The 22,829-nt window shown below is 33.4% G+C and overlaps 1 protein-coding gene across 2 annotated transcripts in view; it reads right to left on the reverse strand.

The window, feature by feature from the left end:
- Positions 1 to 22,153, reverse strand: part of LOC141300498 (nuclear receptor-binding protein 2-like) — a 34,931-nt gene extending 12,778 nt beyond the window's left edge. For both annotated transcript variants that reach the window (XM_073830787.1, XM_073830786.1), the window contains exons 1-3: positions 21,757 to 22,153; positions 2,873 to 2,995; positions 2,662 to 2,763 (exon numbers count right to left, since the gene is read on the reverse strand). In XM_073830787.1, the coding sequence (XP_073686888.1) occupies positions 2,662 to 2,763; positions 2,873 to 2,995; positions 21,757 to 21,876 (345 nt within the window). In that variant the 5' untranslated portion in view covers positions 21,877 to 22,153. The remainder of the gene's footprint in view (positions 1 to 2,661; positions 2,764 to 2,872; positions 2,996 to 21,756) is intronic.
- Positions 22,154 to 22,829: the final 676 nt, after the last annotated feature.

Genomic DNA, 22,829 nt, shown 5'->3' on the forward strand with positions numbered 1-22,829 from the left:
AAAAACTTTAAAGGCATTTTTCTCAGTTTCAGTGTTGGCATAGTTACTGTGCTTTGCCTTTGGAGGGCAGAGCACTAGTGGCATTCTAATCATGCTAGCAACATGCTAGTAACAGGCTAATCATGTTAGAAACATTCTAACGACATGCTAATCAGGCTAGAAACATGTTAACAACATGTTAATCATGCTAGTAATGCTAACATCATGCTAGCAACATTCTAATAATGCTAGTAACATGATAATCATTTTAGAAACATGCTAACATGTTAATCATGCTGAAAACAGGCTAGCATTATGTGGATGATGCTAACAACATGCTAGCAATGCGCTATCAACATGCTAATCATGCTAGTAACATGCTAATAACTTGTTAATCATGTTAAAACATGCTAATCATGTTAACAACATGATAATTAGGCTAGAAACATGCTGACAACATGCTAATCATGTTACAAACATGCTAGAAACATGTTAATCATTCTAGAAACATGCTAATAATGCTAGTAACATGCTTATAACTTGTTAATCATGTTAAAACATGCTAATTAGGCTACAAAAATGCTGACAACATGCTAAGCATGTTAAAAAAACATGCTAACAACATGTTAATCAGGGTAGCTACAGGTTGGTAACATGCTAATCATGCTAGTAACATGCTAATAACTTGTTAATCATGTTAAAACATGCTAATCACGTTAATAACATAATAATTAGGCTAGAAACATGCTGACAACATGCTAATAATGCTAGTAACATGCTTATAACTTGTTAAACATTCTAGAAACATGCTAATCACGTTAACAACATGATAATTAGGCTAGAAACATGCTGACAACATGCTAATCATGTTACAAACATGCTAGAAACATGTTAATCATTCTAGAAACATGCTAATAATGCTAGTAACATGCTTATAACTTGTTAATCATGCTAAGACATGCTAATTAGGCTACAACATGTTAATCAGGGTAGCTAAAGGTTAGTAACATGCTAATCATTTTAAAAACATGCTAACAACATGCTAATTATGCTACAAACATGCCAGTGCCTTGCTAATCAAGTTATAAACATGCTAGTAACATGTTAATGATGCTAACAAAATGCTAGAAACACGCTATTGACGTTAATCATGTTACAAACATCCTAGAAACATGCTGGCAACATGCTAGTAACTTGTTAATCATGCCAGCTACATGATATTAGCATGTTAAATAGGTTAGAAACATCCTAGCAACATGCTATCTATCCATTTATCCATCCATCCATCTTACAGACTATTGCCTTCAAAACATTCAAGCTTTAAAACTACATTAAACTGAAAACCATAACATTTCTACAGTTTCCAATACTTAAACCTTTTTCACACTTTCTGATCAGGCTTTTTCAAGCCAACTTGTGCTGTGTCTTGACAAACTTTTATCTAGTTTTACATTGTCACTACAATGGACATATTATACATACAGTGCCTTGGAAAAGTATTCATTTTTTTCACATTTTGTTTTGTTTGTTTATGTGAAACTGCTCTAAATTAGTTTCCCCCACATCAATTTGCACTCCATACACCATAATAATGACAAAGCAAAAATCAGATTTGCAAATTTTACAAATTTATTAAAAATAAAACACTGAAATAAGTAGATTGCATAAGTATTCATACCCTTAACTCAGTACATAGTTGAAGCACCTTTACAGCCTTTTTGGGTATGATGTGACAAGCTTTGCACATCTGCATTTGGCAATTATCTGCCGTTCTTTGCCTCACCTTTTCACCTCTCAAGCTCTGTCAGTTTGGATGGGGGCTGGCTCACATTTTCTAGAGTCCTAGTTGTTCCACTCGTCTTCCATTATGGATAATGGAGGCTACATGCTTCTGTGAACCTTCAATGCAGCAGATTTTTTTCTGAACTCTTCCCTAGATCATTGCCTTAACGCAAGTCTGTCACTGAGCTCTACAGGCAGTTATCTTGACCTCAGGACTTTGCTCTGATATGCATTTTCAGCTGTTAGACCTTTTCTGAGAGGTGTGTGCCTTTCTAAATCAGACTCATTCAAATGAATTTGCCACAGTTTAACTCCACTCCAAGTGTAGTAACATATAGAAGCAATGTGAATGCTCCTGAGCTAAATTTCGAGTGTCCCAGAAAAGGGTATGAATACTTATGCAACGGGATCTTTTCAGTTTTTTATTTCTAATAAATTTGCAAAGTTGTTACAAACCTGTTTTGTGCTTTGTCATTATGGTGTATGAGATGTAGATTGATATGGGGAAAAAAGGTAATTTAAAGCAGTTTAACATAATGCTGCAACAAAACGTGAAAAAAATGAAGGGGTATGAATACTTTTGCAAGGCACTGCATGTGTGTGTTTGTGTGTGTGTACCTGGTATTCATCATGTTATGGGGACCAAATGTCCCCACAAGGATAGTAATACCAGTAGATTTTGACCTTGTGGGGACATTTCTTAGGTCCCCATGAGGAAACAGGCTTATAAATCATGCATAAGGAGTTTTTATGAGGAAGTAAAAGTGTGCACAATCTCCTGTGAGGGCTAGGTTTAGGTGTAGGGCCATAGAAAATACGGTTTGTACAGTATGAAAACCATTACGCCTGTGGAATGTCCCCATAAAACATGTAAACCCAACATGTGTGTGTGTGTGTTACCCGAGCATGACTGTCTCCGATATCCAGCCAATATTTGTGAAATTTGACGATGTTTGGATGATCCACCTGCATCAGGTTCTCAAACATCTCCTTCATTTTGTCCTACATGAATACAAGACACACAAATACACAAAATCAAACACGTTACTCATTTTCGCTATCAGGGTTTTGAATGGTAATGTAAACAGAAATGGTCTGTTTGAGACTTCACCTCCACTGTCTTGAAGACTTTCTTGTCTTGAAAGAGAACCTCGTTCCAGACCACCTCAACACCCTCCTCAGTGTCCATGGCCAGAGAGGCGCTCTCCACTCCAGGAACATTGCCCTGACTCACCTGCAGGGGGAGACAAACAATCACTTTTAACCTCCACAATCCATTTCATTTGTCTTACCAGTTCATTTCACTTCGAATATTTCTCAAGTACCCTAAAAAGTCATCATAACCTCTTATGAGTACTGGAATCAAATGTTTTGAGAATGATGTGTCATTAGGATATTAAGTAAAGATCATGTTCCATGAAGATATTTTGTAAATTTCTTACCGTAAATATGTAATGTACATGTGCATTGCTAAGAACTTCATTTGGGCAACTTAAAAGGTGATTTAATTTTTTTAATGAAAAATGCAATTAAATTCATTTGACATTTATTGATCACAATGTGTTTGGACATACTTTTTTTGTTTTTGTTTTTGTTGTTTTTAATCAGAAGACTTTAATAATAATTTACAATAAATTCTATAATATATTTAAAAAAAAAAATACAACATGCTCTTTATGCATTTTTTAAATTAACTTTGAGTAAAAAAGTATGTCAAAAATTTTTTATTTTTAATAAATTATTTACAATTTTATAAAAATTAATATATATTTTTAATAAATTTGAATATATTTTTGTTAATTAAATTAAATTAAATCATATAAATCAGCATCAGCCATTAAACAACATTTATTGACCACTATTTGTTTGGACATCCATTTCTTTCATTAACCTCTTTTCAAATCAATATTTGAAAGTTGCGTTAGGGTAAGGAACTTAAAGACTTTAACAATCATTTATAAATAATTAAAAAAATTTATCTTCAAAAAATATAACATGTTGTTTTAAAATATTTTAAAATTAATTTTGAGTAAAAAATAAAAATATGTAAAATTTGTTTTATTTTTAATAATGTATTTTATCTGTATTCAAAATTGATTTATATTTATAACGTATTTTAATATATAACATTTTATTTAATATTTTTTTTTACCAGTTTAGTTTACATCTTATCTAAATTAAGTTAGGCTAAATCATTTAATTTAATTTAATTTAATTTAATTTCAGCCATTAAAAACTGACATTTATTAACCACTGTTTGTTTGGACATCAATTTCTTTTAATAACCTCTTTTCAAATTTAAATTAGAAAGTATAATTTATCTAACTGATTCAAAAATTATTTGAAATGTATTTTTAACAATTCTATATTTAAAAAAATAAATATACGTTTTTAAAGATTTTTATAAATTTTATTTACATCTTATTTGTTTAATTTAATTTAATTAGACATTAAAAACTGACATGACTCTTTCTTTTACGCTCTTTTCAAATCAAGAAGTATAAACAATCTACTTTGAAAAAATATAACATGTTGTTTTTAAATATTTTAAAATTAATTTTGAGTAAAACTTGTGTCAAATTAATTTTATTTTTAATAAATGATTTTATATTTTATACAACACAATTATTTGTAATGTACTTTAATATATAACATTAGATTATCACATTATCACATTACATTAATCAACATCATCAAACCATTTTGACCACTATTTCTTTTCACATCCATTTCATTTATTAACCTCTTTTCAAATCAAAATTTGAAAGTATAATTTATCTAATTTAATTCAAAGGCACATTTTGTGATTTGCAGAGAGAAAATGTTACATTTGAATTTGGATTAGAGCCTGTGAGAGAGAAAGAGACAGAGAGAGAGAAATTAGACATGATGCCAGAGAAACTGAGGATCATGCTGAGAGGGGGATAATGACTAAAGAGACGAGACGAAAGAGAGAGACAGCAAATCGTGAGGACGAGTACACACGTCTTTGCCGAGTCATGCATGTCTCACACATAAGCTTTGCCTGTGCATGTGAGCAGACAAATATACAATATGTGGCCATCTGCAAGTGTCTACACTTGTATGACTAATAAATACATTCATCTGCTTTGTTTAGACACAGCTAGGCTTTTAATAATAAACATTTCCAGCCTCAACACACAATCCACTGTCACATAATATGATAGGGGTATTTAAATTCAAATCAAGGTCGAGACTTGGATGGAAATACATGTATGTTGCAATCCTGAGCCAAAAAAACAAACAAAAAACGGTCACCTATCTTAGATGTTTTACGGTACACATGTTTCTGGTTGGCACTCTGAGCCAAGCTGTTTGTAGAGATATGGACTGGGAACAAAAGTGTCTTTTGCATGCACATAGCAGAACCTCTGGGTATCTTAACAGACCATATGCATGAATTCAGAGTCATTTTATTTATTCAAGATATTAGGTTTATTAATATGCAGAGGATGATGCATATTTGTATTCTAGAAACAGGTGATCAAATACGTCCCTCTCAGCTACATACACTTGTTTTGCTCAATAATGTGATTACGTGGAGGAACTGCAGCATTCAGATACAGAGCCACTGAGTCATCAACTGGGAATCTAGCCCAGCACTAGTCAAAAGACCAGCATATATCAGCCTCACTAAATAAATAAGGCTACTGACGTGCTGTAGTTTTCTGGAGGTGGTGATCAAGATGTTGTGGGTTTAACCCTTTGGAACCAGGCAGAATCACTAAACTTGTAGCTCAAAGAGCTGCTTTGTCATTTGTTATTAACCTTAAATGCCTTTTGGGTGCAACTGGGCTGATCCTAAACCACCATGAAAGGACCTACAGCACTAACCGCCAGTCTGAGCCCTGATTTGTATGGATTACCCACAATCCTTTGCTCTTGTTTGCATGTATGGCATGTTGCCCGCAATAGGGTTTCATCTCACATGCTCACAGGAGCTGGTGGGTTTAAAGGGGTCATCAGATGCCCATTTTTCAAGTTCATATGATTCTTTAGGGTAGGGGTGGGCGATATGACCTAAAATTAATATCACGGTATTTTCATCTTTTGAACGGTGACGGTATAATATCACGGTATTACTTTTTTTGGTACATTTTGGGAGGAGTAGCCTGTCCTGTCCCTTTAGTATGTGAATAAAGTTAATATTTTTATAATATAATAAGTAAATGGTAGGTATCCTTTTCAAAAAGAGACATGGGAGAGTATGCATTCTTAACATATTTATTTTGCAAAAAACCTAAAGATCTTACTTAACAGTGTCCAACAAAACAAAAATGATTTTTTATTGAAATTTAATTTCTGCAATATTATATTCAAAACCTTTAAATAACTGGGGGAAATCAACCCATGGCAACAGTTTAAAAGTAGACCAATTCTGTGGGGAAAATCGCGGACTTGGCAACCCTGCATCCAACACGAGCTGCTGGAGTTAAAGGTTGTATCAGCGATTTCTAGCCTAAAACATAAAGTGTCAATTTCAGCTGACCTTTCTTCACGATCCGCTCGCTGCTTGCCCCATAAATTGTCTGTGAAAAAAACGCGTCTCTCTGGTCAGCCTAGGGTCCGAGATATGCCAACAAAACAATCGGCACTACCAACCTTTCCACAGATAAACAAACAGTGTTCCAACCAATCAGCGTCAGGGGTTTGGTGTGAGGGAGGGCGGAGCGAAAGTCCACAACACCAAACCCCTGACGCTGATTGGTTGGAACACTGTTTGTTTATCAGTGTTTGTCGTGGCGCAATGTCACACCGGTGCTGACTATGACACCGGTGTACCGCCCAGCCCTACTTTAGGGTCTTAATGAAAAGTCTCTAATACACTTTGGTTAAAAATTCTCAATAGTAGTATAAGAAAAGCACCCTTTTACCTTTTATCAACTCAGCTAATTTTATTGCATGGACCTTTAAATGCAAATTAGCTCTGCTCGCCCCGCCCCTCTCCACTGGGGGATTATGAGCCGTAATGTTTATTTTAGCCACGTTTATTGGCAAAACTTGCCAACAAGCACATAATTAAGAAAGGCCATTAGCAAAGATGCATAAAAAAACCCTATACTCACTTCTGCTGTGGGTGAAGCTGCATCAGGAGTGATTTGCACGAACATAGACGCATATAATAAATCGGGATCGGCGCTTTCCTTTTTAAAAAGGAAAGTAACGAAAATCCTCTGCGTCTTCAGCGGTCTAAGGAAAGGTGCTCATGTCAATCAACCATCGTGGGAATGGCCTCTGTCACACCAACAAGAAGCTGAGAATGACCTGATTTTAAAAAGCGGATATTACTTTTAAAGTTAAAAAAAATACCACTGGGTGGATTTTTATCATTGTAGGGGGGTTGTGTACACAAACTACCAACACACATTAATGTTCAAACAACATGTGAAGTGAGTTTTGCATCCGATGACCCGTTTTATGCATGTTGGATTGCAACAGCAGCAGTAGAGGATTTACAGAAACTTTGATGAAGTCTTTAAAAGCCAAACAGACATTAAAATAAATGCAATTAGCAGAAAGCTCCACTATGCAAAACACTAAATAAATCATCATTTGTACAGCAGCCAAATTCACAATTAAACAGAAATGGCAAGCTGCTTTTTCAAGAAGCTGTCATTGCTAAAACAGACGTCATGCACAAAAAGAATAAAGATAATTGTTGGAGTGTATGAGAAAAGTTCTCTATTGTGCTGTTCTTCAATACAACTGTATAATTTTAGCTGTAATTATACCTGTTGTCTTTAACACATTAGCCCACACAAATCTATTCTTAGAGTAATAAAGGCATTAAGTCTTTATATTCTCACTGTTTCAGTTTGTTTCTGCACTAACATTTTTAATGCAGTACAGTATTTGATAAAGATTTATAAGGAGCTAAGTAAAGCAAAATAAACAGAAACAGACATCAAAGATGTGCATTAGTTTATAAAAAAGCAGTGTGAAAAGATTATTTATTGCACTGAGATCTTTTATCTGTTTGTATCACTCCACTCGTTTCACACAGGGATTTTCAGTGATTGTTTCTGTGGTTACATTTACAATTACAAATGACTATTTTACAAGTGAGTCAATGGATTCATTCATTCAACTGATTTGTTTAGAAACACTGTTTCACTCAGGAATGAAACCAGTGCCTGTCATTAAGAGCGAGTCATTGAATCGTGTCCTGCCACATTAAAGAGCAAGACAAACACATTATTCCAAGACACATTGTTTGTATTTTGCTATAAAACTGACTCAAATTTACTATAAAACTACAATTTTGTAAGCTGAGACTTTGTTTTATATTAAAAGTACTAAAAGCACAAAGCTTATTGCTATTATTAGGTGGCTAGAACACTACAAATAGGCCTAATGAATGCAATCAAAGACATGAAATATTATTTCCAAGCATACTGTCCCTGCACACATATTCAAATCAATTCCGGTGGCCTGGCAACTTCTCCCGGTGCTCCCAATCCTGGCCATTTGCATTCGCGAGTCCTATACTCTCAAAATATTATAATTTTAATTGCTACAATTTAATTCTTGTAATTTCAACATTATTCTTGTAATTTTGACTTTAATTTTGAAACATTTCAACTTTATTCTTATAATTTTGACTTTATTCTCGTAATTTCGACATTATTCTCGTAATTTTGCCTTTATTCTCAAAACATTTCAAATTTATTCTCTAATTTCGACTTCATTCACAAAACATTTTACTTTATTCTCAAAACATTTTGACATTATTCTCGTAATTTTGACTTTATTCTCGAAACATTTCAACATTATTCTCATAATTTTTTCTTTACTCTGAAAACATTTCAAATTTATTCTCTAATTTCGACTTCATTCACAAAACATTTGGACTTTATTCTCATAATTTTTACTTTATTCTCGTAATTTTGACTTTATTCTCAAAACATTTTGACTTTATTCTTGAAACCTTTGGACATTATTCTTGTAATTTTGACTTTATTCTCATAATTTTGACTTTATTCTCAAAACATTTTGACTTTATTCTCGAAACATTTCAACATTATTCTCATAATTTTTCCTTTACTCTGAAAACATTTCAAATTTATTCTCTAATTTCGACTTCATTCTCAAAACATTTTGACTTTATTCTCATAATTTTGACTTTATTCTTAAAACATTTTGACTTTATTCTCGAAACCTTTGGACATTATTCTCGCAATTTGGACTTTATTCTCGTAATTTTGACTTTATTCTTGTAATTTCAACTTTATTCTCATAACTTCGACTTTATTCTGCTAACTTTGACTTTATTCTCGTAATTTCCACTTTAACCTCAAAACATTTTGACTTTATTCTCTAATTTTAACTTTATTCTCGCAATATTTTGACTTTATTCTCAAAACATTTTGACTTTATTCTCGAAACCTTTGGACATTATTCTCGCAATTTGGACTTTATTCTCGTAATTTTGACTTTATTCTCATAACTTCGACTTTATTCTGCTAACTTTGACTTTATTCTCGTAATTTCCACTTTAACCTCAAAACATTTTGACTTTATTCTCTAATTTTAACTTTATTCTCGCAATATTTTGACTTTATTCTCAAAATATATCGACTTTATTCTCAAAATATTGCAATTTTAATCTTGTAATTTTAGATTTTTTTCTATTTCAACATGGCACTAAAACACTGTTGTATATTTAACTGTTGTATAAAAGAAAAATCACAATCACATGCCGGCTTTTAATCTGAATGTTAGCATCACTTTTCCCATAAGAGTGGTTGCAGCCATTCATTTTAAGGGTCTGCCTTCCGGTCTCATCTGTGTCTATTTTCAGCTGTACAAAACAGCTTGTTTTGCTGCTTGATATTGCAAATTGGTGTGCCTTAACATGTTATTGTAATTTATTATATTAATTATGAACACTCTGTGTTTGTAGTGCAAATAGTTTTACGTTTATTGCATGTTGTTATTCTTCTCGTTATTTCCCTATAGCGGCTAATGAACTGGAAGCCTAGCCCATAGGCTTACTTGCGTGTTGAAGAAAAAGGTAAATTTAAGTAGATATATCATATTCTTAGATATCTGTACTAGTTGCAAGTCTCTGGTATCACAGGGTCTTTCTACTAACACAAGAGAATTTAAACTCAAATATTTAATGTACATTTCTTTAGGTATCTGTTAAACAGCTACAGTATGTAAGAAGTTGCAAACTTTTTTTCTGCTTAGTTTTAAGGTCATAATCATTCTGTCTGGGCTTATTCTGCAATAATAACTGTCTGACTATACATTATCCTTTACATAATTGCACACCTCAATGTATCATCAAGGTAAGAATGTTTCTTTATCCACTTTTTCTGTAGCTGTGGCAAACATGCATTTTACCTTTCATTTTCAGCTTTAAAATTCACAGATGGATGAAGTTAAAAATAGCTCAGTGTAATCTCACATTCACAGCTCCTGTCATGCAGGCCATTTTCCATCTTTGTCACGTCTGATGTGTGTGTGTGTGTGTGTGTGTGTGTGTGTGTGTGTGTGTGTGTGTGTGTGTGTGTGTGTGTGTGAAAAGGTGATAAAGCTTGTGGATGAGGGACAGTGTCCTCACAATGACCTCTATATCCAGACACTAAGCTCCAACTGGGTCTGTCCTGCTTTCAACAGAAAAACAGCCCTGGGCTCGTCCCTGAACCCGAGAGGTTAGTCTGGGTTAAATCAGGATCATGCGTGACTTGATTTGAACCTAATCACAGACCAAAAATATAGCATATGTGCAGCATTTCCTTTTTATGATATAAGCCTTTAGTGAATTTTAAAATTAAATGTGACCCTGGACTACAAGCAGCACGGGTATATTTGTAGCAATAGCCAAAAATACATTGTATGGGTCAAAATTATAATTTCTTCTTTTATGCCAAAAATCATTAGGACATTAAGTAAAGATTATGCTCTGTGAAGATATTTAGAAAATTTCCTACCTTAAATATGTAAATATATATATGTAATTTTTGATTAGTAATATGCATTACTAAGAACTTCATTTAGACAACTTTAAAGGTTTTGATTTGATTTTCTCAATATTTAGATTTTTTTTTTTTTGGATCCTCAGATTCCAGATTTTCAAATAGTTGCATCTCAGCCAAATATTGTCCTATCCTAACAAGCAAACTAAAAAAAAAATACCCTTATGACTTGTTTTGCCGTCTAGGGTCACAAATGACTACAGGGTTAAGTTTACAGAAGCTTAAATTGAAATTAAAATGCATTTTTGTAACAAGCATTTCTTTCCTCATGTTAAACTGTACAGTAATATATCAGTAAAAAAATAATCACCAGCTGGAAGTTGTAAACCTCTCACCATAACTCCTTGCTCCAGTGACCTCCAAGGTCACTCTGTCTAATGTCACAGGAAATGTGACTGTATTTTACCAGGCTTTATACAGGGTATATGCAGGAATCCTAAAAGTAATTTCAATACCTTTTTAAGACTTTTTAAAGACCTTCTCAGAATATTTTAAGACCTCATCGCCACTTCAAGTTCTAATCAGTATCCAACCTTTAACTCAGTAGTTCTCAAACTTTTTACAGTGGCGTACCCCCTGGGCCGCATCAGCAGCAGCGCCGAGGAGAGCGCAACTGCGCAGTGCGCAGTCTGCGCACCTTTTAGATAGCGCGTCAAGAACCGGGTCGACCGGATAGTCGGTACCACCGGTACTAAAGAAAACCTGGAACCGTAACATTTAATTTTTTTTAGTACCGACTTGGTACCGAAGTACCGGGACTTTTGACAACACTACTGTGGATTGACTGTTTTGAAACTCATATGGTAGTTACATAGCCCCTAGACCTCAGTTATCACAAAAAAGCCAGGAAATTTCGATTTTGACAATATGGGACCTTTAAGATTTTTTAATACCGTTTAAGGGCCTTAATTTTCTCATAATTGATTTATCAACTTTTAATACTTTTTAAGACCCCGTGGACACCCTGTTATAGACCAGCCACTTGATAAAAAGAGTTTTAAAACAATGGAAGAATTGTTCTGAATTAAAAGAAAGCAGCGCTGTTGTTCCAGGAGTTGCAGAAGTCTTGCAAATCCTGAGGCATGCTTGGCATGTGTTTATTTTCTCGATTGGAGAGGTGTTGAAGGGGCATTTGGACTGTGTTTGCACCTCAAGCATGCACAGGTACATCAACATCGTCTAATAATGAGTCTCTGGTGAAATGCACGGGAGTGAGATATGCTGTAATACAAAAAAATAGACTACTATATTCACAAACTATTTTGAAACAAGCAAGGAAACTGAAAATAGTCAATATCATAGTCTAGCAAGAGTATAAAACAACTTACACTGAACAGATTTGATTGTAGACATTATGCAAGACTCAAAGGTCGATGTGTCTGCGTTCAAAGCTAGCAGGCCAATATCTGACAGAACTCACATTTTGAGAAATATTGACTAGTCTGCTTTAACCACTCATTAGAGAAACAGTACTGCAGTGTTATTGCATTAAACACTACAAGAATTCAATAAAATGCAATTAGATTGTCATTGTTATTGACTCTGCATTGCAATACTGAGTGGAGGGAGTTTTAGGGTATTCTCTTCTTTTTAGACAAACAAATTGAAAGCAATTAGTGGATTAGCATGTTAAATATTGGGAATATCACAAAGCTTTTATTCTAATATACTGTCAACTTTCACGTTCAGTCAGTGATTATCTTATGTTTATCTGGACTGTACATAACCCCAGTGAACAAGAGATTAGGGTTGAATTCTTTGAACTCGACCATCAACAAATCAAGCAATGATTAATCAAACTGTCAAAGTTATGGTCATCATAAAAGATTAAAATAAAAAAAATTGTACTTTATTGAAACCAGACACTAGGTATTAAAATTGGATAGAAAAAAATCTATAAATAAATAAAAAAGTTTAATTTGTACATAGATTTTTTTATATTTCTAAATTTTCAAAATTTCAAAAAAAATTTCCCCTAAAAATTTTAATTTAATAATACCTTGTTAAAAATTGCTTTTTGAAAGTTTATAATTGTTTCTACGTTATTAATCGCTAGACTAAATATTGTATTTTCAATTTTAACTCCTTTATCAATATATCTTGATCATGATAAATTGATTAATTGAATTTATTGATTTATTGTTTTACAGATTTCTCCAATACGTGACCCTGGACCACAAAACCAGTCATAAGGGTCAATTTTTTGAAATTGAGATTTATACATCACACGAAAGCTGAATAAATAAGCTTTCTATTGATGTATGGTTTGATAGGTGTTGTAGGAAAGGATCAAATTTGGTTGAGACACAACTATTTGAAAATCTGTGGTTCAACATACTGAGAAAATTGCCTTTAAAGGTGTTCAAATGAAGTTCTTAGCAATGCACATTACTTATCAAAAGTTAAGTTTTGATATATTAACGGTAGGAAATTTACAAAATATCTTAATGCAACATGAACTTTACTTAATATCATACTGATTTTTGTTATAAAAGAAAAATAATACATAATTTTGATCATTTTGACCCATACAATCCATTTGTTTTTCTTTTGCTACAAATATACCTGTACTACTTAAGACTGGTTTTGTGGTCCAGGGTCACATGTCACATATGTAGAACCATCTAAAAGGTCTGTAACATAAAATCCATGGAATTTTCCTTTGAATTCAGAGCAACACATTCTAGGAAAAAGAGATCATTCAAAACATTTGAAAGCTGAATTTGGAAAGTAAATAAAGTCAGGCTGAGGTGTTAGGAAATATATAGCAGCCAACTGAAAGCGTGTTGTGGCCAAGAATTAGTAATTATAATGATGTGAAGCCATCCCAGCAGTCATTAAAGGCATCTGCAGCTGCGTTATTCCTAAAAGAAGCATTAATATGTTCTGGCAAAACATACCTTTAATAAAAAGCTCTATAAAGAGACTAATCACTACCCAGTGCATTACATAACCAAACATGTGAAAAAGAGAAAACATGCTATTTGTACAAACTGCTTGTTTATTCGGGGTTACAGTGGAGTGAAAATCCTTTTGGATGGAAAGTTCAATTACCCATCCAAGCCTAAGATTTCCAGGTAAATGAGTTTGTATGAGGTTACAAGAGAATAAGTTGCCTATAATACCAGTGGGAAATAGTTAAGGTCATGAAATGTACTTCTGAAACTACTGATATTGTGAAGACTTCACAATATTTGATCATATGCTTTAGTATTAGGAGCAGGGGCGGCTGGCCCATGGTGGGCGATAGTGCATCGCCCTCCTTGAGCCACACGAAAAAAGAGAGGAGAAAAAGACTCTTATTTTGCTAGTCCTAGTCTGCATACTACTGTACAATCAACAGCCTGAATGTCACTTTCCAACCTAAAACCCCGCCCCCTTGGGGCGATCTCAGTCAGATTGAAAATCGCCCCAGCCGGTCTCATAGAGTTATATTGTGAGATTTTTTTTTTCAAATTTTGAACCCTACAATGCATTTCAATGGGCACCGGGAGGGCTCGCCCCAACGTGATTTCGTAATACGCACTGATGCGTGCTCGAAGATGTACAGCACGCACGCGTGTAGCGAGACGTCTGAATGCATTGGCCATGCTTTCAATGGAGAGGGAACTTGTCAGGAACATGCCTGATTTTAATGAGAGGGTAATTGATCACTTTGCCTGCTTAAAAGAGAGGCGAGCAAAATTTCAATACAAGTGATGTGTGTTATTAAATGGTGAATTGTTTATGTTATCACGGTCGTAGCCAGCTATGAGGTCACCGTGGTCCGGACCTCGGTCATTTTTTATATTCAAAAATAAAATGTCAAGCTCTTTGAATGATTATTTAGCCGTTTAAACCACCTCATATCACATGAGTGTTTGCAATTCATGTTGCTGCGAGAAGCTAGCGCAGTGAAAGGGGCTTGAGAACGCGTTGAGTGAGAGCGCGGGTGCAGCCTCCGTTTGTTGCCAGATCCACCTATTATACTTGTTTTTTGACTCGTTTGTCCAATTTAGTGTGACACTTTGGGACGTTTATAAAGTGGAAAGTTGAACGTTAGTTTTATGTCAGTGTCATTATTCTAATGTTATTTTTATAACTTGTTATAAAATAAAAATTCCCTCAGCTAAAAAAAACGAACTTTCCATGTAAAACATTATACTGAATAAAAAATCTTTCACAATCATCTACATGTCTGTCTATTTTGAAGTTTAGGCTATATGTAGTGCATTTGTGGGTGTTATTATAGCACAATTCTTAACACCTCAGTAATTTTCAAACCCTGGTTACGGCCTTGTATGTTATATGTTGTATTCTCCAAATGTTGAATTTTAAATAGTTGTATTGATTGCATATTGGCAGCCAAATTTATACTGAATCTGTTCTGGAAAGATTTGATTAATTACAGTTTTAATATGAGAAATAAAAAGTCTTTAATTGTAAAGCAGTATGGCTTTTTTTTTTTTTTTTTTTACTCTTAGAGGGCTAACTAGTTGATGACAATGTGTCTCTTGATGGCCATGGTGGAAGTGTTTCAGTGTATTTGAGACCATTGCGATAAATTTAATATAGCTATTCAAAATACTGTACAGTTTGTACAATTCATGCCTGATGTTGCCATCTAGGAACAGGGAAACCAAATCAAACAATGTAATGTAATGCTGTAAAGTTGGCTATCTGAATTTTATCATAATTTTACCCATTAAAGCGGTTATCTTTGCCAAAATCAGAACAGTTGCCCCCCCAGAGATATTTGTCAGGAGCCGCCACTGATTAGGAGTGCAGATAAATAAAGACACTGTAAACGTGTTTCTGACGTTACATTTCCTCCACTTCCCTGGAGGAACTCAGACAATGAAAACAATCCAAGTGCATAAGTCTGTAAATTTCCTGCTGCGGGCCGCAAAAATACAAACATGTCCTCAACAGATATTCGTGAAGGAAAACACTGACAGTCTGCTCTCATGATGTAGAAATAACTGTAACTGAAATGTTTATTCTTAGTATTGCTGTTTGAAAGCTTGTTTCTGGCCCAGGATAAGGAAAAATAAAAAGGTATTTGCATTTTATATCACAATTCTGACATTTTTATCTACAATTTTCAGTTTAATATAAAACTCACAATTGTGAGGGGAAAAATAAAAAATGTTGAGAATGAAAGTCGCTAATATTTTTTTACATTTCTGAATCTGTAGTGGAAACAAAACAGACTGTAATGTAAACACAGAAATGAAAAAAAGTCTGAATTGTAAGATAAAAAGTTGGAATTTTTAATTTCGTGGCAGAAACGAAATTGTGAGATAAGAAGTCAGAATTGTGAGATGTAAACTCAGAATTCTGAGGAAAAAATATAGAATTTTGAGAAAAATTGCATTATAAAAACTTAGAATTATGAGAAAAAAATCAGAACTACTAGATGTAAACTCAGAATTCCAAAGAAAAAGTCAGAATTATGAGAAAAAGTCAGAATTGGGAAATGTAAACTCTTTTTACATCTTGGAAAAATTGCAAGATGTAAATTCAGAATTTCAAGGAAAAGCCCACAATTGCAAGACATAATTCAGATTTCCAAAGAAAAAGTTAGAATTCTGAGAAAAAGTTAGAATAACAAGATGTAAACTCAGAATTCTACGAAAAGTCAGAATTACAAGATGTAAACTCAGAATTCTAAGAAAAAGTCAGAATTGCGAGATGTAAACTCGAAATTACCAGGAAAAAGTCAGATCTCGGAAAATTCCAAGGAAAACGTCAGAATTTTGAGATGTACACTCAGTATTGCAAGATGTACAACTCAGGATTTCGAGGGGAAAAACAGAATTGCAAGATAAACTCTGAAATTCGGAATTCTGAGAAAACGTAAGTAAAGTAAGAAAAACATAAAATCTAAACTCTAAATTCCAATGATAAAATCAGAATTGCGAGATGTAAACTCAGAATTCTGATGAAAAAGTCAGAATCAAAAAGAAAAAAAGTTAGAATTACAAGACGTAAACTCTGAATTCAAAAAAAAAAAGTCAGAATTATGAAATGTCAACTTAGAATTCCAAGGAAAAAGTCAGAATTCCAAAATGTAAACTCTGAATTCTGAGGAAACAGTCAAAATTGCGAGATCTAAACACAGAATTCCAAGGACAAAGTCAGAATTGCAAGCTGTAAACTTGGAATTCCCAGGAAAAAGTCAGAACTCTGAAAATTCCAAGGAAAAAGTCAGAATTGCGAGATGTAAACTTGGTATTATGAGTACAAAAGTCAGAATTGTGATATGTAAACACGGAATTGCCAGGAAAAAGTCAGAATTGTAAGATATAAACTCAGAATTCCAAGGACAAAGTCAGAATTGTGAGATGTAAACTTGGAATTCCAAGTACAAAAGTCTGAATTGTGAGCAACTCTTGACTTCAAAATGAATTTCTTTCAAATCATTTCTCAGTGGTAGAAAAAGCTACTGCTGGTTGCATGTCAAAGCATACAATAACACAATTACTTCCTGGTGATTTCTAATGCAAACTCTGCCATCTCTGTAATTGTGCTGTACGTTTAAGCACTTTAAGCTTTGAAAACTCCCTGGGTTTAATTCACTACTGGGAATGCCGATAAGAGACGTTTAAATTGCTATCTTCAATAGCATTAGCGGAGAAAGGGCTGATTCTTTAATTAACACCAGCTGAGAGCACTGCTTGTTCAGCTGACAGCTCCAGCGGGATCAGAGCTCATGGTGTGTGTTGGCGACAGTATCCACTCTTGTGCACCTGTCTGACTGATCTTGACCTTACAATATTTAAGTGCAATTTCATTCCCAGTTTCATGCAAGAATATGAAACTTTCACCATGGATTTAAAATTGCCTTCTAAACAAAAATCATGCTAGTTATATATATTTTCCACTAGTTGGCACTTACTGTGCTAGATATTATTATACAGAGGAGTCTAAATTGTACTATGGAATTTTTGAGTGCTATACACTCATCTACACTGCATCATATATGATGTATGTTGCTTCTGTAATGTCATGAAAGATCCATCAATACTAACAGAGTCAGACATCCTCATGCTAAGTATCCGGTCATGGCCGATTACTGCGCCAAGCAGCGTAATGAGAAAGCATCACTCCAGCAGACGAGATAATGTGCTATCAGAACATCTAAGTGCTGCTGCATTAGTGTGTCAGTGAGTTTCTAACACCACTGACAAGCTCCTCTAGCTTTAAACTAGTCCGACTGGGTCTAAACTGTCTGTCTATGCAGGAATTTGATCCTTCATAAATGTAGATGACAGCAAATGTTCTTTAGATCACTGATACAAGACTTAAAAATATCTTCATGATGGAAAATGTGCATTTCGGTGTGTGCAGAGCTCCATGCTCACGCCCAGTTGATCATTTAATAATTAAACAAGTTGTTTCATCATGCCTTGGTTTCTCCTGATGCTATACCTGAGCAAAACCCAGTGCATCTAGTATGCAGAAGTCTTTCTGAGAGACTTTTCCTCTTTCTTTTTTAGAATGAGGAAATTTGTCCTACTTTAAATGTGATTTTTTAGAAGCATCAAAGAAATCAAAGATGCTTTAAAATAAGTACTGTAATAAAATTTGATGCATCTATAAGCTCACTGTTGTGGAGAAACCCAGACAAGCTTTTCCATCAAAAATCTTACAAGTAAAATTAATCATACTTTTCCAGTAAAGTAGTAGTTCAACTACTGCAAGCAAAGCATGGTTTTTTATGACATCTGCTTGCCGATGAATGAAAAAAAAACAACACTGGGGAGTGTCAAAATAATGCACTCATCAATATAATTGATAAGAACGTGTGGAAGCTTGTGATAAACTTCAGTAAGTTCTTATGTTGTTATCAGCACTAAACTTTAGAGACAAAGAGTACATTTATTCTGACACTAATGAGGTGGAATTCCCATTCAATTTGTATGTGTTTTTGTGTTATTCTTTTAATTTTAACCAACGTTACATTTCAGTCTTCATGCAATATACACATTTGAATAAATATGAATTTGCTAATATTTAATTGAATTTATTTTTACTTGTTTCGTACTTGTATGTGTGTGTGTGTGTGTGTGTGTATGTATATATATATATATATATATATATATATATAATAAATTTAATATTTTCTTCTTTCTAAAACCATATTAAATCATTAAATAATGTATATTTAAAATGAAAAAAAAAGTATTTCAAATTTAAATGAACACATTAAAATTAAACCAGAAATGAAATATTTACTCATTTTTAATGTGTGTATGTGTATGTGTGTGTGTGTGTGTGTGTGTGTGTGAAATAAATTCAATTAAATATTTTGTTGTTTCTAAAACTTTATTAAATCATTAAATAATATATATTTATAATTTTATATATTTAATTTATATTTATGTATTTAAAAATAAATTAACACATAATTAGAAATTAAATTAAACTATAAATTACACAAATTAAATGAAATAAACAAAAAAGTACTCATATTTTAACCTAAATTATATTTCAGTCTTCATGCAATATAAAAAATCAGAATATGAATTATTCATATTATATATATATATATATATATATATATATATATATATATATATATATATATATATATAAAACACAATAAATTGCTAATTCATATTTATTCTGTTTTTTATATTGCATGAAGACTGAAATATAATTTATTGTATTTAAATATATATATATATATATATATATATATATATATATATATATATAAATTTAATTAATTTTATATTTATGTATTAAAAATGAAATAAATACATCATTCTAAATTAAGATTTAACCATAAATTATACAAATCAGGTAAAATTGTTACTCATATTTTAACCCAAATTATATTTATTTCAGTCTTCATGCAAAAAAAAAAATCTGAAAAAATCTGAATTTGCAAATGTTTTATTGTATTTATTTTTTTATTATTTTTTAATTGTGTATAAAATAAATTAAAATTATTTATTGTTTCTAAAACATTATTAAATCAATAAAATAATGCACTATGCAAACTATATATTTATATAGGTATGTATATTATGTATTTGAAAATTAAATTAACATAATTATTCATTTGAAATAAAACCTATATTACACACAATATTTTGAGTTAAATATTTTCTTCATTCTAAAAGCTTATTAAATCATTAAATATAGAAATTAAAAAATATTTTAACATACACAGACATATAAAAATATATATATATAATGTCTATGTAAAATATACATATAATATACATAGTCATACACTTATATATATATATACACTGTGTATATGAAGACACAAACTAAACAAAACATTCAAATACATATATTTCATGTACCTTTAATTTAATAAAAATTCTGCAAATTTAACAGTTAATTTCAGTCTCAAATTAACATTTCTGTCTTTCTAAAACCTAAACCATGACATCACTAAAATTATCCAATAATCATGTTAGCCTTGTCAGATGCATAACAAATACTGAGCTGCCTACATACACAGCATTTACAGCCATCATAACAAGCTTACCAAGGCATCAAGTTGCCAACACAGTAAACATTTCAGCTGCCTACATAGACAGCATTCTAGGTCATCATAGGGAGCTGTCTACATGAGTAAGCTGCATTCTTGGCCATCATTTTGAGATAAGTTGCCTCCATATATCCAAAAAAGAGATACCTAAGAGTGAGCCTACTAACTAAACATCACTTTTGTGCAGCGTAGTGACTACTTAAGGAGTAGTTCACTTTCAGAACAAAAATATACAGATAATGTACTCACCCCTTTGTCATGCAAGATTTTCCTTTCTTTCTTTCTTTAGTCATAAAGAAATTATGTTTTTTGAGGAAAACATTTCAGGAATGTTTCCCATATAGTGAACTTCTATGGTGCCCCCGAGTTTAAACTTCCAAAATGCAGCTTCAAAGGGCTATAAATGATCCCAGCCGAGGAAGAAGGGTCTTATCTAGCAAAATTCTCTCTCTCTCTCTCTCTCTATATAAAATATTTTCTAAAATATCTCTGTGTGTACTCTCTACACAGAGTACACACAGAGCTAGACAGGATGGTCATTTGAGGTTAAAAAGTATATAATTTTATTCATTTATTTATTTATTTAATAACCAATCATTTTGTTAGATAAGAACCTTCTTTCCTCAGCTGTGATTGTTTAGAGCCCTTTGAAACTGCATTTTGGAAGTTCAAACTCGGGGGCACCATAGAAGTCCACTATATGGAGAGAAATCCTGAAATGTGACCCTGGACCACAAAACCAGTCTTAAGTCGCTGGGGTATATTTGTAGCAATAGCCAAAAATACATTGTATGGGTCAAAATTATTGATTTTTCTTTTATGTCAAAAATCATTAGAAAATTAAATAAAGATCATGTTCCATGAAGATTTTTTGTAAAATTCCTACTTTAAATATATCAAAATGTAATTTTTGATTAGTAATATGCATTGTTAAGAACTTAATTTGGACAACTTTAAAGGTGATTTTCTCAGTATTTTGATTTTTTTGCACCCTTAGATTCCAGATTTTCCAATAGATGCATCTCAGCCAAATATTGTCCTATCCTAACAAACCATATATCAATAGAAAGCTTATTTATTGAGCTTTCATATGATGTATATATCTCAGTTTTGTAAAATTTTACCTTATGACTGGTTTTGTGGTCCAGGGTCACAAATGTTTTCCTCAAAAACCAAAATTTCCTTACGACTGAAGACAGAAAGACCTTTGTGGGGGTCTTAGTAGGTGCTCAAGAAGAATTTTTAACCCTCATAGTGGTGGGCTCAACACCTACCTAGACAGCGTTTTTGGCATCAGAGTGAGCCTAGACAGCATGGCAACATCGCCTACAGCGCCCTGCCTACTTCAGCATCTCAGTGAGCTGCCTACCTGGGCAGCTTTTCTGGGCACCGCGTCCAAAATATGCACATTAGCGATCGCCAGCTGATAATTTAGGCGGCTGGGAAGGTTAACGATAAACTCTGTGACTGATTGTCATGCGTGTCTGCACTAAGTACCTGCTCTTTTCGCTTCTGCCAGCGGCCGCATGGACTCTCCTCCACGATCTCACTCTCATCCTCGCTCTCTTCTTCTTTCTCCTCGGAACCGGAGTTTCTCTCCGGGACTGACATAGTCATTATATGTCACGGAATGACCGTCGCACAAACGCCGCTTGTCCGTTGCGAAGGAAACACCTCAAAACAGCGTTGAAATGACGCGCTGCTTTGTGGACGTCCACGCGAGATGACTCAATGTTCAATACGCCACAGACCAGGGACATTATTTTCTGTCAGCAACAATTGATGTCGGTTCCCTAAGCGCGTCGTTAATTTTAAATCCGATGTAATGGGGGAAAAAAAATAATATGGTTTCCATATTGAAAATAAGAGCCGTTAAAAATAAACGTCCTCTCATTCAGCAGTTTACCGCTTTAAAACGACACACACACATCGAGCGCAACTGTTGGCTCAGAGATTACCGTAATGATTGGAGAAAACACGACTACACAACATTCATCAGTGCTAAACCACGTTCACTTTATGAAATGATTCAGAGATACTCACAATCTATATTATATATATTCTTTTCTCTACATTTTTCCTCAGGTAAGAGTGGGCGCGGTCGTTTGTAAATTGTATACCCATATATGGGTTTGGCTTCCGGTCTTATCGGTGTCCAGCTTGATATTGCAAATTGCTGTGTTTTACCATTATTTTAATGAATTGTCTTATTTATGAACACACTGGTTTGTAGTTCAAATCGTTTTAACATTTACTGCATGTTGTTATTCTTCTCATTATTTCCCTATAGTGGCTAATGAACCCATAAGCTTAGGGGAGAGTGGGGACAGTTGCAACATTGCTTATTTCTCCAAGCAGGAATAAGATACAGTGATAATATTCATACTGCACATGCTTTATTGGCCCCTCATACTTCCTGGAAGAAATCAGTCACATGTGATCATTCCTTCTACCCAAAATCATTTTCTTGGTAAAAAAGTAATTCTTTTAAAGATTAGATTTTTGGTCATAGTGTCTAAGTTGTTTGTGTGACGAATTGTAAAAACATAACATTTTAATCTGTGCGTTCT

This window comes from Garra rufa, chromosome 24 (assembly GCF_049309525.1).
Source record: "Garra rufa chromosome 24, GarRuf1.0, whole genome shotgun sequence".
Taxonomy (NCBI): domain Eukaryota; kingdom Metazoa; phylum Chordata; class Actinopteri; order Cypriniformes; family Cyprinidae; genus Garra; species Garra rufa.